General features: G+C 46.7%; 2 protein-coding genes across 5 annotated transcripts in view; one reads left to right on the forward strand and one right to left on the reverse strand.

Annotated features, from left to right (window-relative positions):
• Positions 1-9,089, forward strand: part of ADAMTS14 (ADAM metallopeptidase with thrombospondin type 1 motif 14) — a 73,365-nt gene extending 64,276 nt beyond the window's left edge. For 3 of the 4 annotated variants that reach the window (XM_077930514.1, XM_028729555.2, XM_028729556.2), the window contains 4 exons: positions 1,207-1,414; positions 3,110-3,239; positions 3,713-3,823; positions 6,175-9,089. In XM_077930514.1, coding sequence (XP_077786640.1) covers positions 1,207-1,414; positions 3,110-3,239; positions 3,713-3,823; positions 6,175-6,806 — 1,081 coding nt within the window. In that variant the 3' untranslated portion in view covers positions 6,807-9,089. Of the gene's footprint in view, positions 1-1,206; positions 1,415-3,109; positions 3,240-3,712; positions 3,824-5,309; positions 5,367-6,174 lie in introns of all 4 variants that reach the window. The other variant, XM_028729557.2, reaches the window with a different exon arrangement.
• A 3,712-nt stretch (positions 9,090-12,801) lies between these two features.
• Positions 12,802-23,041, reverse strand: part of TBATA (thymus, brain and testes associated) — a 37,478-nt gene continuing 27,238 nt past the window's right edge. Inside the window, exons 16-24 of the mRNA XM_077930515.1 lie at positions 22,853-22,960; positions 22,511-22,723; positions 21,165-21,379; positions 20,368-20,468; positions 20,033-20,154; positions 18,663-18,884; positions 17,737-17,861; positions 16,712-16,882; positions 12,802-12,982 (exon numbers count right to left, since the gene is read on the reverse strand). Coding sequence (XP_077786641.1) covers positions 12,832-12,982; positions 16,712-16,882; positions 17,737-17,861; positions 18,663-18,884; positions 20,033-20,154; positions 20,368-20,468; positions 21,165-21,379; positions 22,511-22,723; positions 22,853-22,960 — 1,428 coding nt within the window. The 3' untranslated portion in view covers positions 12,802-12,831. The remainder of the gene's footprint in view (positions 12,983-16,711; positions 16,883-17,736; positions 17,862-18,662; positions 18,885-20,032; positions 20,155-20,367; positions 20,469-21,164; positions 21,380-22,510; positions 22,724-22,852; positions 22,961-23,041) is intronic.

A 23,041-nucleotide genomic window follows, 5' to 3' on the forward strand; every position in this document is an offset into this window, starting at 1 on the left:
TGTAATAAAAACTGCGGGAGGCGGTGGAAGACAGGAGTGCCTGGCGTGCTCTGGTCCATGGGGTCACGAAGAGTCGGACACGACTAAACGACTAAACAACAACAACAACAATAAAATATCAAGTGAGTGAAAAACCATTGAGATCGCTCTATTTATCCAGAATGCGGCAGCTAGACTGGTGACTGGGAGTGGCCGCTGAGACCATATAACACTGGTCCTGAAAGACCTACATTGGCTCCCAGTACGTTTCCAAGCACAATTCAAAGTGTTGGTGCTGACCTTTAAAGCCCTAAACGGCCTCAGCCCAGTATATGTGAAGGGGTGTCTCCACCCTCATTGTTCTGCCCGGACACTGAGATCTACCTCCGAGGGCCTTCTAGCGATTCCCTTGCTGCGAGAAGTGAGGTTGCAGGGAACCAGGCAGAGGGCCTTCTCGGTAGTGGCACCCGCCCTGTGGAACACCCTCCCATCAGATGTCAAGGAAATAAACAACTATCTGAGTTTTAGAAGACATCTGAAGGCAGCCCTGTTTAGGGAGGTTTTTAACGTTTGCTTTTTTATTCTGTTTTTAATCTGTTGGGAGCTGCCCAGAGTTGCTGGGGAAACCCAGCCGGATGGGCGGGGTATAAATAAGAAATAATTATTAAATTGTTATTATTATGAACATTGAAAGGAAAAGCCAGCACGTGGCTATCATTGCATAACAGTCATGTGAAATCAACTCTGGTGTTCTTGCTTATGACAGATGCTTATTCTGTGGCTATTTGGCAATGTTTTTTGGTTATGTTTTTTGGTTAAGGATCATGGTATTGTAGTGCGAGAACTTAAGAAGTTCTCTGCAGGATCAGAGCAACTATATAGTTCAGCCTTTGATTTTGATCTGTGCAGAGCCAGACACCCATAACCTGAAATCTTAACAGCCTTCATATTTTCAACCTAGGTGGCCTAGTTCTCACTGAGATGGTAAATATGCATCTGGGCTAGCTACCCTCATCCCTGCCTATAGAAAACTTACATGTCAAGGTTGGAAGCTAGGCTACATTCCTCCCTACCCTTGATATCTTGGTTTTTTCTGCGAAGGGAATTTGTTTTGTGAGCTTGTTCCTGCAGGCTGAAGTGGCTCAGCCCAGATTTATCCCCTTCAGTGGGAACCGAGCTGACGAGTCTTTCTGTTAAGAGTGTCTGGTTTTGCTGTTCTCTTTTCAGCTGGGGGGCTGAGGAGTGGGGGGCCTGCAGCAAGTCCTGCGGCAAGCTGGGAGTCCAGGTCAGAGTGGTGCAGTGCACCCAGCACCTACACAACGGCACAAACAGGACTGTGCACACCAAGTACTGCACAGGAGACAAGCCAGACGCACGCCGGCCCTGCAGTCGCATCCCGTGCCCTGCCCAGTGGAGGACAGGTGCCTGGTCTCAGGTAAGGGGCTGCCACCACTTGGCTACTATGCCACAGCCAGCAATTCATTGCCCTAAGCAAAGCAAGGAAAATATTGACCCTTTGCACTTCTGCAGTGCACCACGGAGCACCTTGATTTGACAAGCAGCCCTATGACGTGTCAGAGCACAGTGGGACTTTTTAGGGAAAGAACCTTAGGCACCCAAGGCAGAACAGTTGTCCATCTAGCTTGGCATTGTCTGCACTGATGAACAGCTGCTCTCCAGGGTTTTGGACAGGAGTCTTTCTAGTTGTTCCTGGATCCTTCTGCATGCAGAGCATATGTTCTACCAGAAAGCCACCGCCCTACCTTAATCCACAGTTTCATATTCCCTTCGTTCGGTGACAGTAAGTTTGGGAGCCTGGATCCCCAATGATGATGCTTGTTGCTAGGAGTTATTCTTTTAAAGATACCAGTAGACACCTGCCCTTTCTTTGACTACAGCCCTCTCCTTAACAGAGCCCGTCTTACTAGGTTTGCTGTTAAGGAAGAGCCTAGCCAAATAGCTCAGATTACATGGCGATATTATTTTTCTTCTTTGACTGGATTTGAGAAGCCTTAGCTGTGCCAGGAGGACGCTTCTTTAAGAAAAAAAAGAAAAAGAAAAGCAAGCACAGAGCAGTGCCACTGGTATTATCGAGTGAGGGAAAACATGGCTTGAGAATGGTGTCGGAGCAATTACATTTGCTGCCTGCAAACAAATGAATTGTGGTTATGATGCAGCTTTTTAGACACTTTTGAGCTGCCTGGGAGTTCTTGTCAGAATCCTGAACATCCTAGACCTTGCAGCTACAGAGAAGTTCGAAAATATCGCTGGCAAAAACTGCTAAAGGATGTAATTACTGAAGTTGTCCCATTCTTTTTAGTGCTTTTCTAAATCTGTGTATCAAGACACAAACTGGCGTTGTTTTGAGGGGGTCCTTTTCTTTCCTTTCTTTCTTTCTTTCTTTCTTTCTTTCTTTCTTTCTTTCTTTCTTTCTTTCATAGTTTGGCAGCAGCCAAGTTTGTGAAGATAGATGGATTAAGCGAAGTGTTGTAGAATGTAAAATATTGACATCCTCTCTTGCCCTCAAGGTTGAGGGGATAAGTTACACTGCAATCAAAAGAATCATTTTATTTGTATTTCTCAAACGCATACCAGTCCTCATCCAGAACCTCTGATGGCAGCTTTGATAGTCAGCCACTTGTTGGAGGGGAGAGGACATTGTGTGTTTGCGGTCGTCCCAATGCAGTGACTGAAATCGCATTTGTTTTGGGTGTATGAATCCAGACAGAGGAACCACCTGCCCTGCTCCAGTGACACGTACTTCCTGCAGATCCTCCTTGCTGGCTCAGCCCTTTTTTCATGGGGGTATATTGGGGGAGTGCATTGAAATTGCTCCAGCCCTTCGTTTCCCCTTAGCCTTGATAGATGGGTTTTCCAGTGTGGTGTAGTGGTTAAGAGCAGTGGACTTGTAATCTGGTGAAACAGGTTTGATTCCCTGCTCCTCCACAGGCAGCTGCTGGGTGACCTTGGGCTAGTCACACTTCTCTTAGCCTCCCTCACCTCACAGAGTGTTTCTTGTGGGGGAGGAAGGGAAATGAGATTGTTAGCCGCTTTGAGACTCCTTCGGGTAGTGATAAAGTGGGATATCAAACTCTTCTTCTTCCTTCTTCTTCTTCCTCCTCTGTGGCAGTGCTCTGTCAGCTGCGGAGAAGGCATCCAGCAGCGCCAGGTGGTCTGCAAGTCCAACGACAACAACCTTGGCCAGTGCGAGAGCGAGAAGCCAGAGACCATCCAGGTTTGCAAAATGGCAGCATGCCCAGGTAAGAGAAGAGCTGCAGTTGCAGAAGGAACAAAAGAGAAAATGCATGCAAAGTGAATGAAATAGATGCAGCATTAAAACACACACACACAAGCAAAACATGGTGATGCCCATGGGTGTGTGGCATTGTGCTTGTTTACACATAGGGGTTGGGTCATTTGGTGGTGGTGGTTGTTATTTATTGAATTTCTATATCACCTTTCATCCCAAGATCACAGGGTGGTTTGTACCATGTATTGTACATATGTGTAGAATCCTAAGGAGCCATGACACCTAATGACCCCCCCCCCTCAAGGTACTCTGGCATCCTGTTAGTCTCTTGAATGCCAGAGTGCACTTTATTTTCTTCGAACCATTTGAATCCATTATTATAGGAAAGTCTGGTGTCCCACCTGCCCCGGAAAAACAAAACAAAAACTTGACTCACTGTTGTGATCTAGATACTTTGACCTGCCTTCCTTTTCGTTCCCCCAGGAAACCTACCAAGCGTCACAACAAACTCAGGCACCAGCGATCATGTGACTCCCAAGGTCCAATGGGTGCCTCAGGAGAGCGCCAAAAATCCTGTTACCAAGATATCATCAAGTAAGTGCCCTTCTGCTTCTGAGTTTGGCAGTTTGGATCATCACCTGTTCCCCTCTTGATTTCTTTTAAAAAAATAAAAAACGCTGGATACTGCTCAGAAAAGATGAGTTTTGTAGAATATTAGAACAGTTGTTGAGGCTTTGCCAGGTCAAGCAGCTGACTTCCCGTGACTTTAATGGGTGGGAAGTTGGTGTAGGGGCGTAATTCAAGGAAAAAGAAACCTTCCTTTGCCTGGAATGCTTCTTGGGTGGCTGTTGTGTGCTTGAGAATGGGAAGCTGCCATCTGGGACCTCCCCTTACCCTTGGGGAATTGAGAAGAATGAAAACTTTAGATGTTTTCTGTCCAGTTCTGCAAGTGAGTAAATACACTAATTCTGAAGTCAGAGGTCAGAGGTGAGGAACCTCAGTCCTGGAGGCCAGATGTCTCCCCACCATTGCCGCCAGGCCTCTCCTCCTAGCCTTTGGGACTTTCCCCAGGCTGTAAACCCTCCCTGGCCTTCTTCCACAGCCTCTATAGAGTATTTTTGCCTTGCTGGAACGTAGCCTTGAAGTCTGATGACTCTTGCTTGCCTGCATTGGATGGGTGAGTATAGAGGTAAAGAGTACCTTCGTTGGTCTACGCACTCTGGCCTCTGGCCTCACCCACCTCTGGCCCCTGGAAACCTGCTCATTAGGGAATGTGGCCCTTGGGCTCCAGTAAGGTTTTCCACCCCTGCCATGGGTCATAAACATGGAAGTCAACACATCCCAATTCAGACTTCTGTTGTACTCTGTAGATCAGGTCTACTCAACTGGGGACCCACCAAGCTGAGTGCAGCCCATCTGCCAGGTTTTTGGACCGGCTCCAGCTGGAAGCATATTTATTGAGTTCTCAGTGGGCCACCATGCCACAGTTTGGTTCTCACGTTGTGTAGGCCTGCTGTAACATCACACATGGTGAAACAAATAATTTGCAGAAATGTTTAACTACAAGTGGATCTTCTTCTGCTGCTGCCAATGTGACTATATAGCCTAAGCTGAGAGCGCTTATAAGCAATCACTGGGAGGAAGAGGCCAATCTTATTTAGTTTAGAGAGCCAGTAGAATCTTCTGCACCTTAAAATACACCAAATAAAGTGGAAAGGCTTCCCTTTGTATGGATCCCTAGATGCATGATCCCAGTTCAGAATTAATTTTGGATTAATGCTCATCCAAGAGCCTTACATTGCAAGCTCAACTCAGAAGCAGGTCCCATTGAATTTATTGGGGCTTACTCACAGGTAAGTAATTGCAGACACTTGAGATCATTGTTGGAAAATGAATCACTGCCCTCTAGCGTTCATCTGCAGGTATTTCTCGCTAGTGTTGACTCTCTGGGATGTTTATACAAATTCCTGTGTAGGTGCTTCTGTCTGCCTGTCTGTTTGTCTGACTGTTTCTCTTTCAGCTGTCTCTACACTTGCATCTCACTGACTTTTACGTTCCTCTCTTTGTCTTCTCCTCTTAGGCTCCCCTGCTGACATTCTGCAGTTGCTGACATATCCATAGGCCTAATGGCATTTGGGTACATGCTTTTCTGCAACTTGATTCCTGTAAAGAGTAAATAATACAGTGGCTGTCTCTATATATGTATCATCTTGAATCTTCAGGCACACCCCACCACCTATGGTTGTCCCCCCCCCCCAAGTTCCCTCCCCTCAGCACTGTTTCTCTTTAGAAATATGGTTTGAGTCTAGCAGTTCTTTAGTCTTTGTATCATAGGGGCTGGGATTTTCCCATAGAAGGGAAGGTAGAGTGACACACCCACAATCCCAAATTTCTAACTCTGGATCGAAACCACCATACGCAACCAGGATCATAATATGGATGGAACCCACCCCTCCTGCATCATTGACACCCGTTGCCACTTGCCTGAGATTGCAATTGCCCCACAACTCTACTGGGGTCTGTGATTCTTTCTCTTTCTTTTTTGCCGATTCCTATTTCTGTTTCTCTCTTTGCTTGATGCCGCTTCTGGTATCACTGCTATGTATTGTTTGTGTAACTGATATGGAGCATTCCTTCTATGGCACAGGGTGGGGTGGGGAAGCCCGTGGCTGTCCAGAAGTTGAACTCCCAACCCCAACAAGACCCACCCAGCGTGGCCCAATCTTCAAGGATGATGGGAGTTGGAGCCCAGGCACATCTGGGCAGCCACAGATGCTATTCTATGGCGAGAAGAGTGCTGTAGCCTAGGTCGACACGGCTTAACTATACACGAGTCTTTTGGGATAATAGTCTTAGACTGCACTGTAGCACTGTTCTCTTGTGTATGGTTGTCTGAAGTCACGGTCACTTTCACGCCAACTTTCTGTAATTTCCCTTCATTGCAGAGGAGCCGTGCCTTGGAGACAAGTCCATATTCTGCCAGATGGAAGTCCTGGCTCGCTACTGCTCCATCCCTGGCTATAACAAGCTCTGCTGCGAATCCTGCGGCAAAAAAGTCCCCACCAGCCAGCCTCCCGCTGCTGACCAAGGAGCTTCTGAGACTGGCACCCGCGGAGGCGCTGCCCTTCCCGGCCCTCTCCCACAACTGTCTCCCCATCCCACTGCCATGAGCCAACTGCGGAGGATGAAGGGCACTTCTCCGAAAGAGACAGAGGCATCCCGTGGCCTCCTGGCTACTCTCGCCGGCTCCACGGCCATTGGCACCTGCCAGGTTAACGCTGCTTCACAGCCTCAGGGCAGCCCTGACAATAGCACTTCGAAAGTGGGCACGACAATTCTACTACCTCCTCCTCTTCCTCCTCCTCCTCTTCGGCAAGCTCCAGCAGGGTGGGACCCCGAGGAGCATCGGAGCAGCTCGCTGTCCCAATGGCTCCCTGCCGCCTTGGACAAGCCTTCAGTTGTTTCGCAGAAAGGAGGCCCATCTCCTCCTCAAGATGGAGGAGGGTGGAGAAAGGACAGCGTGGGGCCCAAACAGTCAGCTGCCACTCTCAGGACCTCCTCCCCTGTTGTGACATGAGTGGGGGTGGTGCTTTCTCCCCCCCTCCCCTCAGAAACCCCTCTCTTATTTTTTGTGGGGGGGTTTCATTACGTCTCTCTACACCGTTTACATGCAGAGGAGCGGAGCGGCAAAGCCACCATGTTGTTGTTTTTTTATCTGGGCCCCTTTTCCAGAATGGAAGGAGTAACCATTTCCAACGCAACCACATTCGTTTTAGCAATGGCGGTGATTTCGCCATTGTTCTGTGGCACTTTTTAGAAATATATATGTGTGTATATATATATATATATTTAAGAAAAACCCAGTGAAGGAAACAAATTGAAATTGCTGAGGTTGGACACACACACACACACACACACACACACACACACACACAGTGCTTCTGTAGCCCAGGTTAGGTCGCCTCAGAGGGCTTTTCCGTCAAGGTTGCTAACGGGATTTCTCAATCAATAAGGCAAGACAGAGCCAAGCCAGCTCAAGGACCTTGTTTCCCCTCCTCAGTTTCCACTCATTGCTGCTGCTATCCCAGCCATCCGATGGAGCCTTGAAATGGTGCTGCAAGGGACATGGTTTCAGTCCGAGTTACTGTGGACAGCGAGCCTGACCTGTCTCTGTAACAGCACACTATGCGGACTGAAATTGATTGTGTCAGGAGAGAGGAGGAGACCTGGGGTGCTTCCAGGCGGAGGGCTTAATACTGCAAACGGGTCTTACAGGTAGCGCAAACGGGTTGTTGGCAACAGGTTATTGTTGTTGTTTTCTACCTTGGCAAGGGCAAATGTAGATTAAAACTGGTGGTGGGGAGAGAAATGCAGGCTGGCTTTTTTGTTGTTGATGATGATGGCACCGTGTAGATGCTGCCAAAACCTTGCATGCACAAGGAGACCAATCCCAGGAAAGTGTGTGTGTGGTTTGGACTAACGGGCTCCTGAGCCAGCAAGCCAGCTGCCTCCTTGCAATGCTGAGCTGGTGTGCTGAGAGTCCTAGGACGGGGGTGTTGAACCCCCCCCCCCAAGCTCACTTGGAGTGTCCCTTGAACAGGGTATGAGCAATGAACACCTTGTCTTTAAAAACCATTTTTATGACCTTTTGTTCACCATGGCAGTGACAATTCTCAGTCAAACCAGGGAGAATATGAGAACATGAAGATTGCCTTGCTAACTGGGCCCAATGTCCATTTGTTCCAGCACTTTGCTTGCGCCAGTGGCCAGCTAGACGCCCACAAGCAATTCGTGATTGCTTTTCAGCCATTATTTGTCTGCCCCCAGCGATCTGGTCGTCAGTGGTGTGCTGCCCTCAGAATGAGTAGATTTTCAGAGCAAACCAGGGAACCAGATACCCAAGCGTGTTACCAAATGCTTTGTGTTTTAAAACAATGTTATTACTGCAAGGATGTTGTGGGCTTCCTGGTTCTCTCTCCCCACACCTCCCTCTCTCTCTCTTCTCCCTCTGAAAAGCCACTTTTGTTCCTCACAATGCAGTTTATGTCACTTCTGAGTTTGAAGATGTTCTCTTGCATTGGCAGGTTGCTGTTCTGGAACTCTGCTTGTGATAGGAGGTGACGCCAGTTTTAATAAAATATGCCCACCACAGGAATTCTGAATAAGTTAGGTAACAGGTGCGTTTTTAAAAACAACAACTCCAGAGTGACTTTTACCCAAGAACAACAACATGAGCTGCAACAGGCAGCTTTGAAACTGTCTGATACGAGCTGTGTTTTGCCAACGGTGGATGCTAAATAAGATCGAGGTAATGTAAGGTTATGCAAATAATTGAATTGCCTTTTGGGGAGAAAGGCTGGTTTAATATTAAATGGACACCCCATTCCACCCCTACACACAACACACTTGAGTCTCTCTTTTCTGGCATTTTGGTTTGGTGGTGGGGTTGTTAGTTTTTTTTGGATTTTGGTTTGCTGGTGGGTTTGTTTTGGCAACCCCTTTTCTTTTTAATCGTGTTTGCACCATGTTATCTGTCCTTTCTAGAACCTTGCAAATGCCACAAGCGTAGTCTCAGGGATCAGGACGGCTTTGGATGGTGCCCACTGAACCGCATTGATCACTCGTGCTGCTTTTTGTGACTGGGAGATGTTTCCTGTGTTACTCTGAAAAGACAAAAGTCCTACCATTTTAGTATCCAGACAAAAACACACCAGGCCATGGCAAAAAGAGATGAGGGAAAGCAGGGCAAATATCTGGAAAGTATGGGGGACAGATTCAGCAGCCGCATGTTTGCATTTGCAGAAAGAGATTTGCATGTTTTGAAGTTCATTGTTTATAAAAAAAACACCCTCAAATTATACTTTCCACGTTGCATGTTTTCATGGGACTGTGCAGAAACGGCTATTGTGAGAAACATGTGTATATAGTGTTTGAGAACAGCACTCAAGATGGGCCATTGGCTTGATCCAGCAGGCAATTCCAGTTGACAGGCTCAAGGCTGAGCAGAGGCACTGCTAGCTTCCCTCCTTGTTCTAGACACTGATTTACTCATAGGATTTGTGTAGCTCTACTTGGAGATCCTCCACCGAGAGACGTGTTGGAAGGGTGCTCAGCTCTCCAGTCTGTTGAGCAACTTAAATTTCTCCAGTTGAATTCAAGGAAATATAAAAGTGTTGATCAAATGCAAGGGGACTGTACCTTTGGTAATACGATAGCTGCTTTTCTGAAGCCCATCACAGTTTTGCAGCATGATAAATATAGCTATCACGTTCTCGTCTCCTGCTGAAAGTTCATTCACAGAGGCTTGCTTCATCTGTCACTGACGTGACAGTCTTTTCTAATAAATTAAGTTACTTCGTTTTTTAAATCACCATTTGCTTTATACTAGAAAGCCATTTTATACAAATCATGTCACTGCAACTAGATTTTTTCTACCAAGAAAAAAACCAAAAACAAATCTCACAAACACCACCAGAAGCTGCTTCTGGCTTTGCTGTCTTCCTTCTAATTAAATGCAGCTAAGCTGGAATAAGCACATAAATAATGAAGTCAGAACATTGCAATGATTTGGTGACGGTTAGTTCTTGCAGCATAGCTTCCTCTAATGTGTTGATGGACAACCATTTCCCCTATAAGAGTGTAAGACCTGCCTAGTTTTTCAATGTATTTGTGCATCAGCTTAACTAATTGTCTACCGGAGGCTTCCTATTTTGTTTCCCATGATACAGAATGGCTCGCTTTAATCACCTATATTCCATGCCGCTGCTCCTGAAACTGCTCTCCAAATAATCACAATTTGTCCTTAGCACAGGGCCTTCTTAGCCTGCAATGATGAACTCATCACAGAATGCATGTTGGTGTATTACTCTGTCCATCCACCAAGCATCACTGATGTACATCAGAACTGGGGGACCTGTGTGGCTAACCTGCAACTCCCATCCTCATTGGCCATGCTGGAAGGGGCTGGTGGGACTGGGAGTCTAAAAACAGCAGGAGGAAGACTAGGTCCTAATCCCTTTAGAACAGGCTTGGTGAACTTCTTGATTCTGCGGGTCAGAACCTTATCCGATCATGGCCCAAACATTCAAATGTGGTAGGTGGGTCAATCAGCTGATGTCAGAATGACACAAAGTGTTTGGGTGCTTTGAAGTCCTCAAGTTGGGGCTTCAGGGAACTGGGTGGGGCTTGCAAAGTTCCTGAGGCTTCAGCTTTCCTGCTCATCAGCTGCTGGGTGGCAGGGCCAAAGGCTGTTTTCCTTTGCCAAGGCATCATCGGCAGCTCAGTTTAAGGCTCCCAATTGTGCATTGGCAGCTGCCTCTACCTGCCCCATACCTGACATCAGATGGGCATGGTTTGGGGAACATGGTGTTGCAAGTCAGCTCAGAAAGGCTACAGAATGGTGCTTCTGAGCATCTGCTCAGCATGGGGGGAGAAATTAATTCAGTTCGCATGTAAAGGCAAATCTGGAAAATGGAACGAGGAAGGAAAGTTAATGGCTCCTCCCTCCCACTCTACTGCTGCCCCCCTCACCAAACTGACCACCCACCATGTGTGACTGTATTTCAGTGAAAAGGTAAACCAAGGAGATGAATCCATGGATCCGCTGCATAATTATGTACCTTGACCCTCAGGCTGCAGTCCAAAGGACATGTCCCTGGGAACTCGTCCCGCTAAACTCAGTAGGACCTCTGAGCAAACAGAAGTTAGCAAACATTGCTCAGGATTGCGATGCATGACTCCGCTCTGTAGTGATGAATAAGCGGCCATGGACAACGGTGTGAGGGTTGACTGGGCAGCGGTGGTTTTTAGGAAAACAAGCAGTCTCGTGGCATCTTAAAAGAAGAACAGAATTGTGTCATCACATGTTGGGAGTAGAACTTCCTCAGATGACTGAAGTGTTGGGGGGGGGGCGATAAACACTACCCTGGTACATTTCACAGCCATTTGCTAACCCCCCATATTTTTCAGTTTCTTCCCTCTATACCCAGTTATATCTGCCAATGAATGTGCATGTAACTGAGGATCATACATCGTGCATCTGATCTAGGGCTCTAATCTACTAAAGTTTATGTCACAGTAACTATATTGTAACTTGACTAATGGCACAGTCCTGGGTCTGTTCAGAAGCATGTCCTACTGAATTTAATGAGGCTTAATCCCAGGTCAGTGGGACTCGGGCCTCAGCCTAACACCCCCCCCCCCGATAATGTTCATAGAAGTAGCACATGCATTCTACATTTTCTCCCTACATTTTCTGCCTCTCTAAATGGTGGTAAAACAGTCACAGGTCATTTTTACTCTGGGCCTTAGTGAATACAGTATTGTACACCTTTGCACACTGAGTCATTTGGGCTGCTTCCTCTGGTGGATGGGAAATATTATGCAATGTATAGCCAGTTCAAGAATTTGAACATATTTTCCCTATCCTTATAATAAAAGGAGCCAGGTATTGTTGCATGAGAAAGACCAAAACTTAAGTAGCAGGTTAGATATTAATATGATGCTTCCATCATAGTAGATACTGGAATTTTGCGGACAGGAGTCAGCCATTCTCTAAAGCTGTGTGGTTTATTTTAAAAAGCATTAGGATTCACTCCTTCACCATTTTTGCTTCCATTGAAAATTGTTGGTGAGTGAGCAGGGGTTTCATGTCCACACGGTTTACTGAGATTTCCCCCTGCTCACCATTAAAAGAGGTTGGCATCCTTCCTTTGGGTACAGGGGCTTTTGTTTTAGTTCATAGGCACTCGTTCAGTTGCATACACTTTGCAAGCACTAGAGGTCACTGCTGGACTTATTATTTCTGAGTTCAGTGTCAGCAGTTTGGAAAGATCTAATGGCCAGGCTCCTTTAGGAATTGAGACACAACGTTGTTTGATGATCATGCAACAGGATACAAACCAGGTCCTGTCAAAGTCAGTGGCAAAGCCTCCCAGTGATTCGAATGGTTGTCGACTGCAGCCTTAGCAATTAAATAGGGCTCTAATATGGAGGTGTCTTCCTAGTGGGCACAGCATTAAATATTGAGATTTTCTCCCCTTCCTTAATTGTTGTTTATACTTCTGCAAACGTCGGAATCACCCCCCATATTATCTGAAAGCTTATTCGGCCCCTTTTATTCAGAAGCAAAAGCAGAGGACCAGCAGTTGTTGCGGAAAGGTGATCCGATAGCAAACAGCAAAGTACAATCTTTTCTCCCCCAATGCCCTGCAGCAGAGGCTGGAAAAGAACAAAGGGGAACATTTCAAAGAATGGGCTAGCAGGGTGAGCCAAACTTGAGCTATCCCATGTAAAGGGGCTGATATGAAAGAAGCTGTGAAATGATCAAAAATGTTGGCGAGAGTTCCTTTCTTGACTCTACCGCCTTAGCAACTCGATAACGGCACAAAACAGCATTCGTTGAGATTGGAAATGTGAGGGATTTGTGACCTGGTTGTCTGTGATGTACTGTTTTGGTCCATCCAAAACTTCTGTCAGAATAAAAATGTAAGTGGAAAAAAGGAACCAGGAATTTATGCACTTTAAACTTTGGCCTAGGTATAAGATGTGAGTGGGAAAAGAGGAAGCGCAAGTACAAGGTGACAACATATGGATGCTGCTTTTTATTGTTCCGTTGTCTCTGCAAGGAGGATCCTGCACATTTCAGAGTTGGCTCTGTGAAAGGAAAGCTCACGCCCAGGGATGGTGGTCCATCTCCCTTTGCGGACAGTGGTGCTGTGGTTTGCAGAGGATTCTGAGACCGAGAAGATTTCTCTGTGAGGGAATAAAACCACAACCAACAAACAATGAAATCAATCTGACCTAGCATTTAGCATCTGTAGGATGGCTTCTGGGATTGCAATACAGACAAACAAAACCCCCACATTTCTCTAGGACAAGTCATCCATACAACTAACTTTAGATATGTCCCTATGGCCTGAAAATACCACCTTTCCACAATATTATCTAAACCAACTGGTACTGAAGAAAACATATTCAGGTAAACCATTTTCACGTTATACGCTCCCGGAAGACTTGCTTTGGGAGACCTACATTGTATGTAAAAATAGCTGGTTCTTAACATCTTTACGAAATAGTTTTTGGAGGGATTCTTAAAAATGTACTTTTCCCACCTCAGATGGTGAATGCAGCCTCAATAAGCCTTTAGACAGGGCACACACACAGCCTTCCCAGTTTCCCTTCCTCCTCTGCAAATATACTAGGAAAAGTAGAATCTTGGAAAACTCTCAATAACTCCCAGTAATTTACAACATATGGGACCTGCAACAAAATGTGCTCTTGTTCAGGATCTTAGCCAACCAGCTAAGGGGTCATAGACACTTCCACTTCCCCTGTGCCTTGAAAGTGCATGTTCAAGAGGTGCATGCCCTCTCCCAGGATATTCCATTCCATTTTCTCCTCCCCTTGCATTCTATCCTCCCAGTTAATATTCCATGCCTACTGAGCATGCTCATTCCTTACTGAACAGTTTATGCCCTCCCCTAAGTTTCTGCACTAAATATTTGTTGTATTTCTGCAAACTTTTGGAGTTCCTCCAGGCCTCCTGATTTTACTCTCTTGTGCATGAATGATGCTGTTTTGGCTACTCCAGGATAGGGCTAGGAGTGTCTGTTTTGGTTCCTTTCAGGTTCTCATTTTCGCAGGTGCAAATCTACATGTTTCTACAATTTTGCAAAACCTCCTCCTGAAAATTCATCAGTGCAAATTTCTCTTTCTTTAAATATACCCACATTTGTCTGAAATTTTGCCTTTCATACTCATATTGGCAAGGCACTTGTAAATGTTATTTTCCCTAAAAAAAATTTATACGCACTTTTGTACATATTACTTGGCTGAAGAAGTGCATTGCGAAATTCACTGAAGTTTTTTTTCTTTTTGTAAGGGATGCTGTGTTTCAGTTTCTGTATTGTTTTAGAAAACATGAATTAGGTAAGCTCTCCTCTCAGTGTGGATGGCATCGCATTTACCTTCTCTGCTCAAAGATCCGCAACTGGAGAATGAGCTTGCCATTGGTGTATATACGATTGGAGCCTATCTGCACTTTGCCTTTTGTAGGAGCATGTCAGGCAAAGAGGCTGAAGGTTTGGCCCTTGGGGAAGCTCTACAAACAAGTTCTACAATATGAAAACCTGAGAACATGTGACCTCCACGGAAGAGGCGGAAGACATGACATAGTTCTGATTTCTCCCTAGTGCCAATTCCAAACCTGTTTGTCCCAAAGTTTGTCTCATGTCCCCGAACTAGACGGATATGCCAAGGCCTTTCTCTTCTACACAAGCAAAGGCTCTGTCTCACAAGCTTGGATGAAGCCTGGGAACATTGCCAAGTGCATCAGTGCTGGATGTCATACACAGCACCCGAAACCTGCTCTGGGTCTATTTATGTCAAGAGGCAGCCATGAAAGATTTATCGGCGAGAGCACAAGAGAGCAGTGATGTTATGTCTGGTGGGAAATCAATCTTGGCACAAGATGCGGTAGTTATGGTCCTAAGGAAGGGATTTATCGCCATAACACTGTAAAAGATAAGCCTGCATTCTTTGTATTTGGGCAGCACCTCTTAAAGCTCCTTAGTCTGGCATTGCCCAAGGCTTCCATTAACCTCCCGGCGACCTTCCTAGATGGTGGATTTATTTTAAGAGAACCAGCTTCAGCTCAAACGGTAGGTACGGAACTCATTATCGCTTGTTGCTGAAGACAAGGGCGATAAATATTTGGCTCTCTAAAAGGAGAGGCTATCCCAGCTTCCCTTGGCCTGTTGTTTCTGCATTTTTACAAAGCCTGAGTGGCAGCTAAGCTCATGGCGCAGTTGAACCAAAGCGCTGCAGTAGCCAGGGACAGAGGCATACCTAGGGGTTGGTGAAACTCGTCCCTGCCACGGGCACTCTCATGAACTGGCAGGACAATGGGAAGGAGGAAGAGAATCCCGGCAAGGTGTGTAGCCAGGACTGGGGTACACCAGGGCAAGCAGGAGATGAGGAAGGAAGGTTGTGGAGATGGTGATGGAGAATAGCCAGGGGATGGGGGTCCATGCACAGGAACGAGAGTAGCAGGACCTATCACCAGAGGGGGCCCTGTCCCCATGAACATGGCAGGCTCTGAGGTGTAGGGAGGAGCAGGAGGGACACTCCCAGATGCTGAGGCAGGCAAGGGCCCACAGCTCAGCTCCCTAAGTGGCCAGGTGGGGCTTGCCAGCTCTGGGAGGAGGGGTGTGATTCCTAGGCTGGAGTAGGCTTGGAGCAGGTGAGGGTCACCTGCCTCGTCAAGCCCAGATGCTGCAATCAGCAGGCAAAGTACAAAAGAGAAGCAGAGCTGAGGTGCTGTGTCTGCTCAACTGCTCATGTTGGTCGGGCCATGGCTCAGATACTCCTGGTCCTCCAGGGTTGACTCTGGATTGTATTCTGACTGCTGGACTTCAGACTTGGCTTACTTGGACTGTGTTTTCTGACCTTTGGACTCTGCTTGTGTGGATTGGCCCCTGGACTTTGGCCTTTGGACTTGACATACTGACGCTGCCAGGTAGGCCAGGGGTTCAGGACAGGTGCCTATCAGACTATGGAGGATATGATATATATGCGTGTGGTGAAACGGCACCGCATTCACAGCGAGATGCAGCGTGGGAGGAGCTTCCTATCCTTCTTGCAGCACAGTAAAGTGATTTGGGGGGCAGAGAGGGGATGCCGATACAGCTCCTTTACTGGGGGTGCAAGGGATCCTAGGTATGCCTTTGGCCAGGGATTTGGCAAAGACTCCAGTATTAACCAGCAGCAGTTGTGACCAACAGAATCTAGGCAATATTAACCAACAGCAACAATAACCAACATAAATGGAGGACTACTGTGCCCAACTCATACTTTATAATTCAGGGATGGGGAACCACAGGCTGAGGGCTAGATGTGCCCCCCCCCCAGACTTCTCTGGATTCTCTCCAGCAACACTTCCCCTTGAGTGTTTTTGCCTGGTTGGAATGTCTCCTTGAACCCTGACAATGCCTCTTATGTGTGTAGAAACTAGCCTTAATCAACATTAATTGCTCTGGCCCCACGCACAACTGGCCATGTGGCTCTCCTCAAGGGTACTCCAAAGGGAATGCAGCCTTTGGACTGAAAAGTGTCCCTCGCTCCAAACTCTGGTTGGTGTGTTATATGTTTGGAATCTCAGACTATGAGGTGGACTCTGAATAATGGTTAGCACAAAAAGTGTGATATGTGGAGTTGAACTTTTCTCTGTATTTGACCTGTGATGGTGGTTATTATCCATGCAAGCGATTCCTTAATGTTGAGGTCGTTGAGTGTTGCATTCTTGGACAGGGCTATAGTTGTGTGGGTGTATGGGAGTCAAGAACAGCACCTGCTCCAATGCCCCTTATGGAGAAGCCATTGTGACTTGGAAGAAAGTTAGGTGTTGTAAAATTGGAGAACGTTTGACATTATCCTTGGTTTGGATTCCATAGCTATGGAAGGTGCTTGAGATCTACAGCTCACCTGTAAGCGACTTCCTCTTCTGTAAGCTGCAGACACATGAGCACGGGCATGGCAGAAACTCTTCCAGCTGTATTGAAGTTTGTGGCCATTTCGACTTCTGTTTGGGTTTTGACAGTGGCTTGAAAAAATGGCGCATCCAGTTCTGCTTGGAAATCAATGGTCAGTGCACCCCTGTGATTGGAGAGGGAAAATGAGCACTGCTTTTCAAGGAAGTTGGCTAACTATTGTTGGCAATGGAAATCTGGTTTTAACCTTGATTTGCACTAAGTCCTGCCGTCTCTGATCAGTTATTTCAGGTGTACCCCCCACAATGTAACAGCTGATGTCTGCTAAAAAAGGTAAAGGTACCCCTGCCCGTACGGGCCAGTCTTGACAGACTCTAGGGTGGTGCGCCCATCTCACTCTAGAGGCCGGGGGCCAGCGCTGTCCGGAGACACTTCTGCCGTTTACTTTCCCGCTAGTAAGCGGTCCCTATTTATCTACTTGCACCCAGGAGTGCTTTCGAACTGCTAGGTTGGCAGGCGCTGGGACCGAACGACGGGAGCGCACCCCGCCGCGGGGATTTGAACCGCCGACCTTTCGATCGGCAAGCCCTAGGCGCTGAGACTTTTAAAGAGTCATCATCTGAAGTGATATGACTCCTGAGTAGCATTGACGCAACTGCTCGGTCCCAGAAAACAAAAGGACACACATATCTGACTGCTTTGGCTTGAAGACCAGAGGTGCCATTTTGGATATGAAAGTAAACTGGGATGGGTCTGAAACAGTGCGTGTTTAGCATGGTTGATATAAGGGGCAATCCAGACTCTGAATTGTACCTTTGTCCCAGCATAGAAAGCATGTCCAGCAATTTGCATGAGGAGATGGAGATTGAAATGCAGAGAGCAATGCTGGACAATCAAATAGTCATTTTATGGGCTTTATTGAGTTGGGATAACACTAAGAATTTTCCAGTGTGTTTGACAGAGTATTGGGTAAGGGTCCATCACACTTAGGAGATGAATCCACTTCTTACTCACACTTACCTTGTTTCGACGCCTGTTTTGAACTCCTGCTCCCACAAATTCACATTGATGTCAGCTGAAACATCTAACCCAAGTCCTCCTCGGAGAGTGATCACAGTTTGCAAACCAGACTGAAGTGGGATTGCCTATGCAGCACAGTAACATTCACTTACTGGATTGTTCAAGCGCTTATCATGGGCCTACAAATGTTATTAACAGGGCAGTCATACATGTATCTACTCGAAAGTAAACCCCACTGACTTCAATGGGGCTTACTGTTGAGTAAGGTACATCTTGTCTGTGCAGGTGTTCTCTCCCCCCCCCCCCATAGCTAGTCTGTTGGGGACAATCGGTGCTCATTGCTTCAAAATAGTAATAATTGCAATCACATTCCTAGTCTATCTTTCTCTAAATCAAGGATTTAAATGTGGTGCTCTCCAGCAGGGGTTGGGCTGCAGCTTCCATCAGCCCCAGCCAACCTGGCAAATGGTCAAAGATTGGACTGAATAAGAGCTCTTGATCAAGGAGCCCCACTAAATAGCCCCACACAAAGAAGTCCTGCTTCCTGTAGCTCACCAAGCTAGCTTCCAAAGGTGGTGGCACCAGGAGCAATGGGATGTTCTTATGGGTGCAGCTCTTCACCTCTTCCCATAAGCAGTACTCTTGATGCACATGGGTGACTGGAAAGCTAATGCAGATGTACAATGTTGTCAGTTGAAGGGTGGGTGTCCTTAGGCTGATATATCAAACTGCAGGCACTGGGAATGTTTGGTGTTCTACCTGAATGCACCAACTGTCATGGGAGGACCTGTTCTTGGTGCTTTGGTTCCAACATGGCTTAAACAAATGCAGCGTGGTGTGGGTGGGTGTGAGTAGGGGGGGGGCTGGTCCCACCATGACAATTCCTTCTATGCCATCAGTGTACACGGGTATGCAGGGGCTGGTACCTGTAGATGGTCCATCAGCAATACGTTCCCTTTGACCACATTTGTGGGTTCTCCTGAGCTCGTGAAGAACTTCGACATCAGATCTGTGTATCCTTCAAAGAAAGTGATTGGCCGTAACTGGACATCGAGCAGAGCAGCAGACATGCCGGCCATTAATTCGTCTTCTCCGTCGGCTGCGCTGCCTCCCAGGATGCCCTCATATCCTTTTGCTTCTATGGCCACCTAGGATACATGAGATGGGAAAGTCTGTGTGATGTTCAGGACTACTCCTTTTTCTGCAGCACTAGACCACCACTTCAGAACATACTCCTCTTTCTATGTAGTAGTAGTAGTAGTAGTAGTAGTAGTAGTAGTAGTAGTAGCTGTTGTTATTATTAACGCTGCTACTACTATTATTTTGATTTATTACTTATTGTATGCCCTGAAACCTTAGGGTGAAGAATATCACACTTGAAAAAGGACGGGCCCTGAAAATGCACGTCTCAGGTGTCAAAGGCTAGAGTAAAGGCCAGGAGCATCTTCAGCACCCCCCAAAGTCTGTATGGTTAAGTTTCCAGGTGTGCCTCCATGGAGAGGCAGTTCCACAATTTAGGGGCTGTCACAGAGAATACCCTCTCCTGGACCACCACCCACCTGAACCTCTAAGGGTGGTGGAACCACCAAGAGGGTCCCCTCCCCCCGCATATCTTAGGGAAAGAGTTGGTCTTTCAGATATTTAAAGATGTGTACTCCCCACCCTGCCCTAGTTCCCAGAAAGAGAGCTCCCTTTTCCTAAATAAAGGGAGGAAAAGAGTCACGATGTTTCTGTACACCACACAGCAAGGCCTCGGCCCCGCATCCTAAAGCAGGTCTCCTACTATGACATTGAGCCAATTATCACTCAGCAGCTATCTTCAGGATTTGGGCTGGTGTGAGGAAAATACCAAGCACCTGCCTTGGTTTCTAGAGCATTATTGGCCATTGAAACTCCTCCTCCTTTGGCATGGGGGCCACTGCCTAAGCAAACTGGGTCGCATCTTTTTGTATAAATTGACGAATAACGCTAATAAAAATTGGGAGAGGGAGAAATCTGTTGAAAATTAAAGGGTACGCTTGGACGACAATTACGCATTGCCCATAAGGCAAGGGTGAGACCTAAAAAACATTCAGAACCGTCTCGAGCAACAACAGAACAATGAAATACGGGCTGGATGTAGACATGTAGAAAGCATTTCATGAAAACGCGTTGTAAACTTCAAAGTGGGAAGCCACATTGGCGAAAGATGGGACTTCACAGTGCCACATGGTGTCGCAGTGTCATAAAGCATATAAAACGTTTTTTCTTTACTAATGTAGCCAAGTCCACAATGGCGCAATAGGAAGCACCATACCTGAGCTGCTTGGAGCTGGTAGCCATGGCTTAGGATATTGAAACTGGTGGTGCTCTTCCTCAGAATGCCAATGTCTGAGAACAGGAGATCCAGGCCAATGGTAGAGAGAGTGTCATTGGTTGCTGAAAGGGAGATCCGAGAAAGAGACACATAGCTTCACATCACGGTCAAGGGATATTGCATGAAGAGGAGCAAACAGCTTGCCAAAGGTTTTTGGAAAAAGCGTGACAACATGGGAAGTAACTGCCTGAACACGTGGTCTGGCCCCTCCTTCAGTGGTGCCCCAGAATATGCAGGAAAATATGGCTGCCTAGTGCATGAGGGGAAAAAGTTACCTGTCACTGGTCCTGAGAAGGAGATGGAGCTGCCAGCTTCAGAGGAGAGGAAGTAGTAATTATTTATCTGCGGGTCATTCAGAACCTCTTTAGCAACCTTCCTGTGGGGGAAACAAAACAAAACCAGGAAGGTGTGTGTGGTATAGACTATATCTGCAAAGGAGAGTAAACTTGTTTTGGGGAACCTGGCTGCCATTTTGGAAGAGGTTAAATTCATTTGTGAAATATATGGTAAATCCAGAGAAGGAGGAGTGCATTCCTTAGAATAATATAGAAAATCTGTGACCATGGACACCCACAACATGGGGCTGGGGGTGGGCAGAGAGGTTAATTTCTCACTTAAAAAAAAAGAACAGTGCTAGTACATTTTGCCTTGTTGTTCAGGTGCTACAAATGCTAGAAACGACCGCATCCTGTCAGCACAAGGATTTCCGCTTGTGCAATGGGACTTCCTCTCGTGCATGCGCCCACTCTCTCCCAACTTGCTCCAGATTGTTAGGGGAACCCCTAAAATATATTTATGAGGTACACTGGGGAAGAGGAGGGGGAGAAGCAGAAATCCTTTCACTGACAGAAACATTCACTTAGTGCTACACTGAGTCCTACCCTTACACTTTCCTAAAAATGAAAGCTGAGAATCTGGGGATTATGATTCATTGGGATGGGGCTGCCTCCCCTTGCCCCACACCCTGTGAATGCCCATGTCTGCCATGTTCCTAAAAGCCAGTTTGAAAGTGGGGTTGTTCTGATCTCTCCCCAAGCCCAAACTGAATATTATCATATAAGGATATTTTTACCTGGTTGGATGATGACCAGAGTGTACGATGCTTTGGATTTTTGACAGCAGAAATCTTGACATTTCTGGTTCAAGTTCTCTGATGGCCAACAGGATATTGGTGAAGTCCTCTGGCAAGGGATCATTGTTCAACAGGATTTCTGCAGCAGCCAGCCTTGAAATTTTTGGATAGCGTCTGTGCACTTCATGGAATATGCGTTTCATTGCCATTTTAACCTGGCAACGCAGAAATTGAACACAGTCTGTTTGTTTTTAGCATGACATTCACCAACTAGGTTTGTACAGAGGTCATTCATGAAACCAAATACCTTCCCAAGCTACAATTTTATCCCTGACATGCTAGTTTTCTATGTGTAGGGGTCTCCCCCATGCTCTCAGTCATGTAATTCCTTAATTGCATTGTGAAGTGGTACAGTCACAAGAGGATTATTCCATATGCACTTTTTTTTTTTGAAAGGGTGATATGTTTATACCAATTGCGGTCACCTTCACACCCATACATTGAGAGCATTCTTATACCACTTTAACAGTCATGGCTTCACCCATAGAATCATGGGAATTGTAGGCCTGTAAGGGGTCTCCTCACAGGTGGCGCTGTGGGTTAAACCACAGAGCCTAGGGCTTGCCAATCAGAAGTTTGGTGGTTTGAATCCCCGTGATGGGGTGAGCTCCCGTTGCTCAGTCCCAGCTCTTGCCAACCTAGCAGTTCAAAAGCCTGTCAAAGTGCAAGTAGATAAATAGGTACCGCTCTGGCTGGAAGGTAAACGGCGTTTCCGTGTGCTGCTCTGGTTCGCCAGAAGCGGCTTAGTCATGCTGGCCACATGACCCGGAAGCTGTACGCCGGCTCCCTCGGCCAATAAAGTGAGATGAAAACCCCAACCCCAGAGTTGTCCGCGACTGGACCTAACGGTCAGGGGTCCCTTTACCTTTAAGGGGTCTCCTAGCCATAACAAACTACAGTTCCCAGGATTCTTTGGGGGAAGCCATGACTGCTAAAGTATTATAAGAGTGCTCACAATGTATGGTATGGAAGTGACCCTTGACTCTCACTAAATAAGGGGAGTCTGTCTCAAAGTCCAGCCTCAGAATATCTCCAGGTCCCACCAGTAGGGGGAGATGGAGAAGGAGGAGGAATATGACCTTCCAAGCAGAAGTGGAGGAACTTCCAAAAACCACAGAGGGTTGGTGAAATTATTTTCTGTTGGATATCAGGCAGTGGACAAATTATAAACCCAGCCCTTCTTGGCACAAGAGGACCTAGAATGTTTCACTGATGAAAGCTTACATAGAAAAAAAAGAGAGATATTTTTGGGAAATGCTCTTTAAGTAACGGAGACTGTGCCATACCGTGCTTGAGATGTGCTGTGCAGAATACCTCTGTAGTGCATTCAGGGCTGTGGCTGAGACCGTGGCAGAGCCCTCTTCTGCATAATGCAGGAAGATGGGGATGGATTCTGGGAGCAGAGCACTTTTCAGGGACAACAGATAAATCACCCTCTCAGAGTCCTTCTTGGTGTTCTTGAGCCTTTGCACGATGGAGTCTACTTCAAGTCTTACTTCCTGTTTGTTTGACACGGGAGACACAAGAAAAAGGGAGGTGGGCACTAAATCGACAACATCCGCAACCTGAGCTTTCCTAGGTGTGGGTGGGTGGGAGTAGAACACGGCATTGGACGGGCGTCAACTCACTTGAAGACCACACAGTTTCATTTGGCACAGCTTGCCAATCAGGCTGCCGATTACAATATTCCCCGTTTCCCAGGTGGCTGCTTCTAGTTTCTTTCCATTCAGCTTATCCTGCAAGAGGAATGAAGACACCCGGTCATAGCATAGAGATGCCTGAGAAATTTGATTTGATTTCTTTGTTTTTGCAAATTC

The sequence above is a fragment of the Podarcis muralis genome, chromosome 6 (assembly GCF_964188315.1).
Source record: "Podarcis muralis chromosome 6, rPodMur119.hap1.1, whole genome shotgun sequence".
Classification (NCBI taxonomy): Eukaryota; Metazoa; Chordata; class Lepidosauria; order Squamata; family Lacertidae; genus Podarcis; species Podarcis muralis.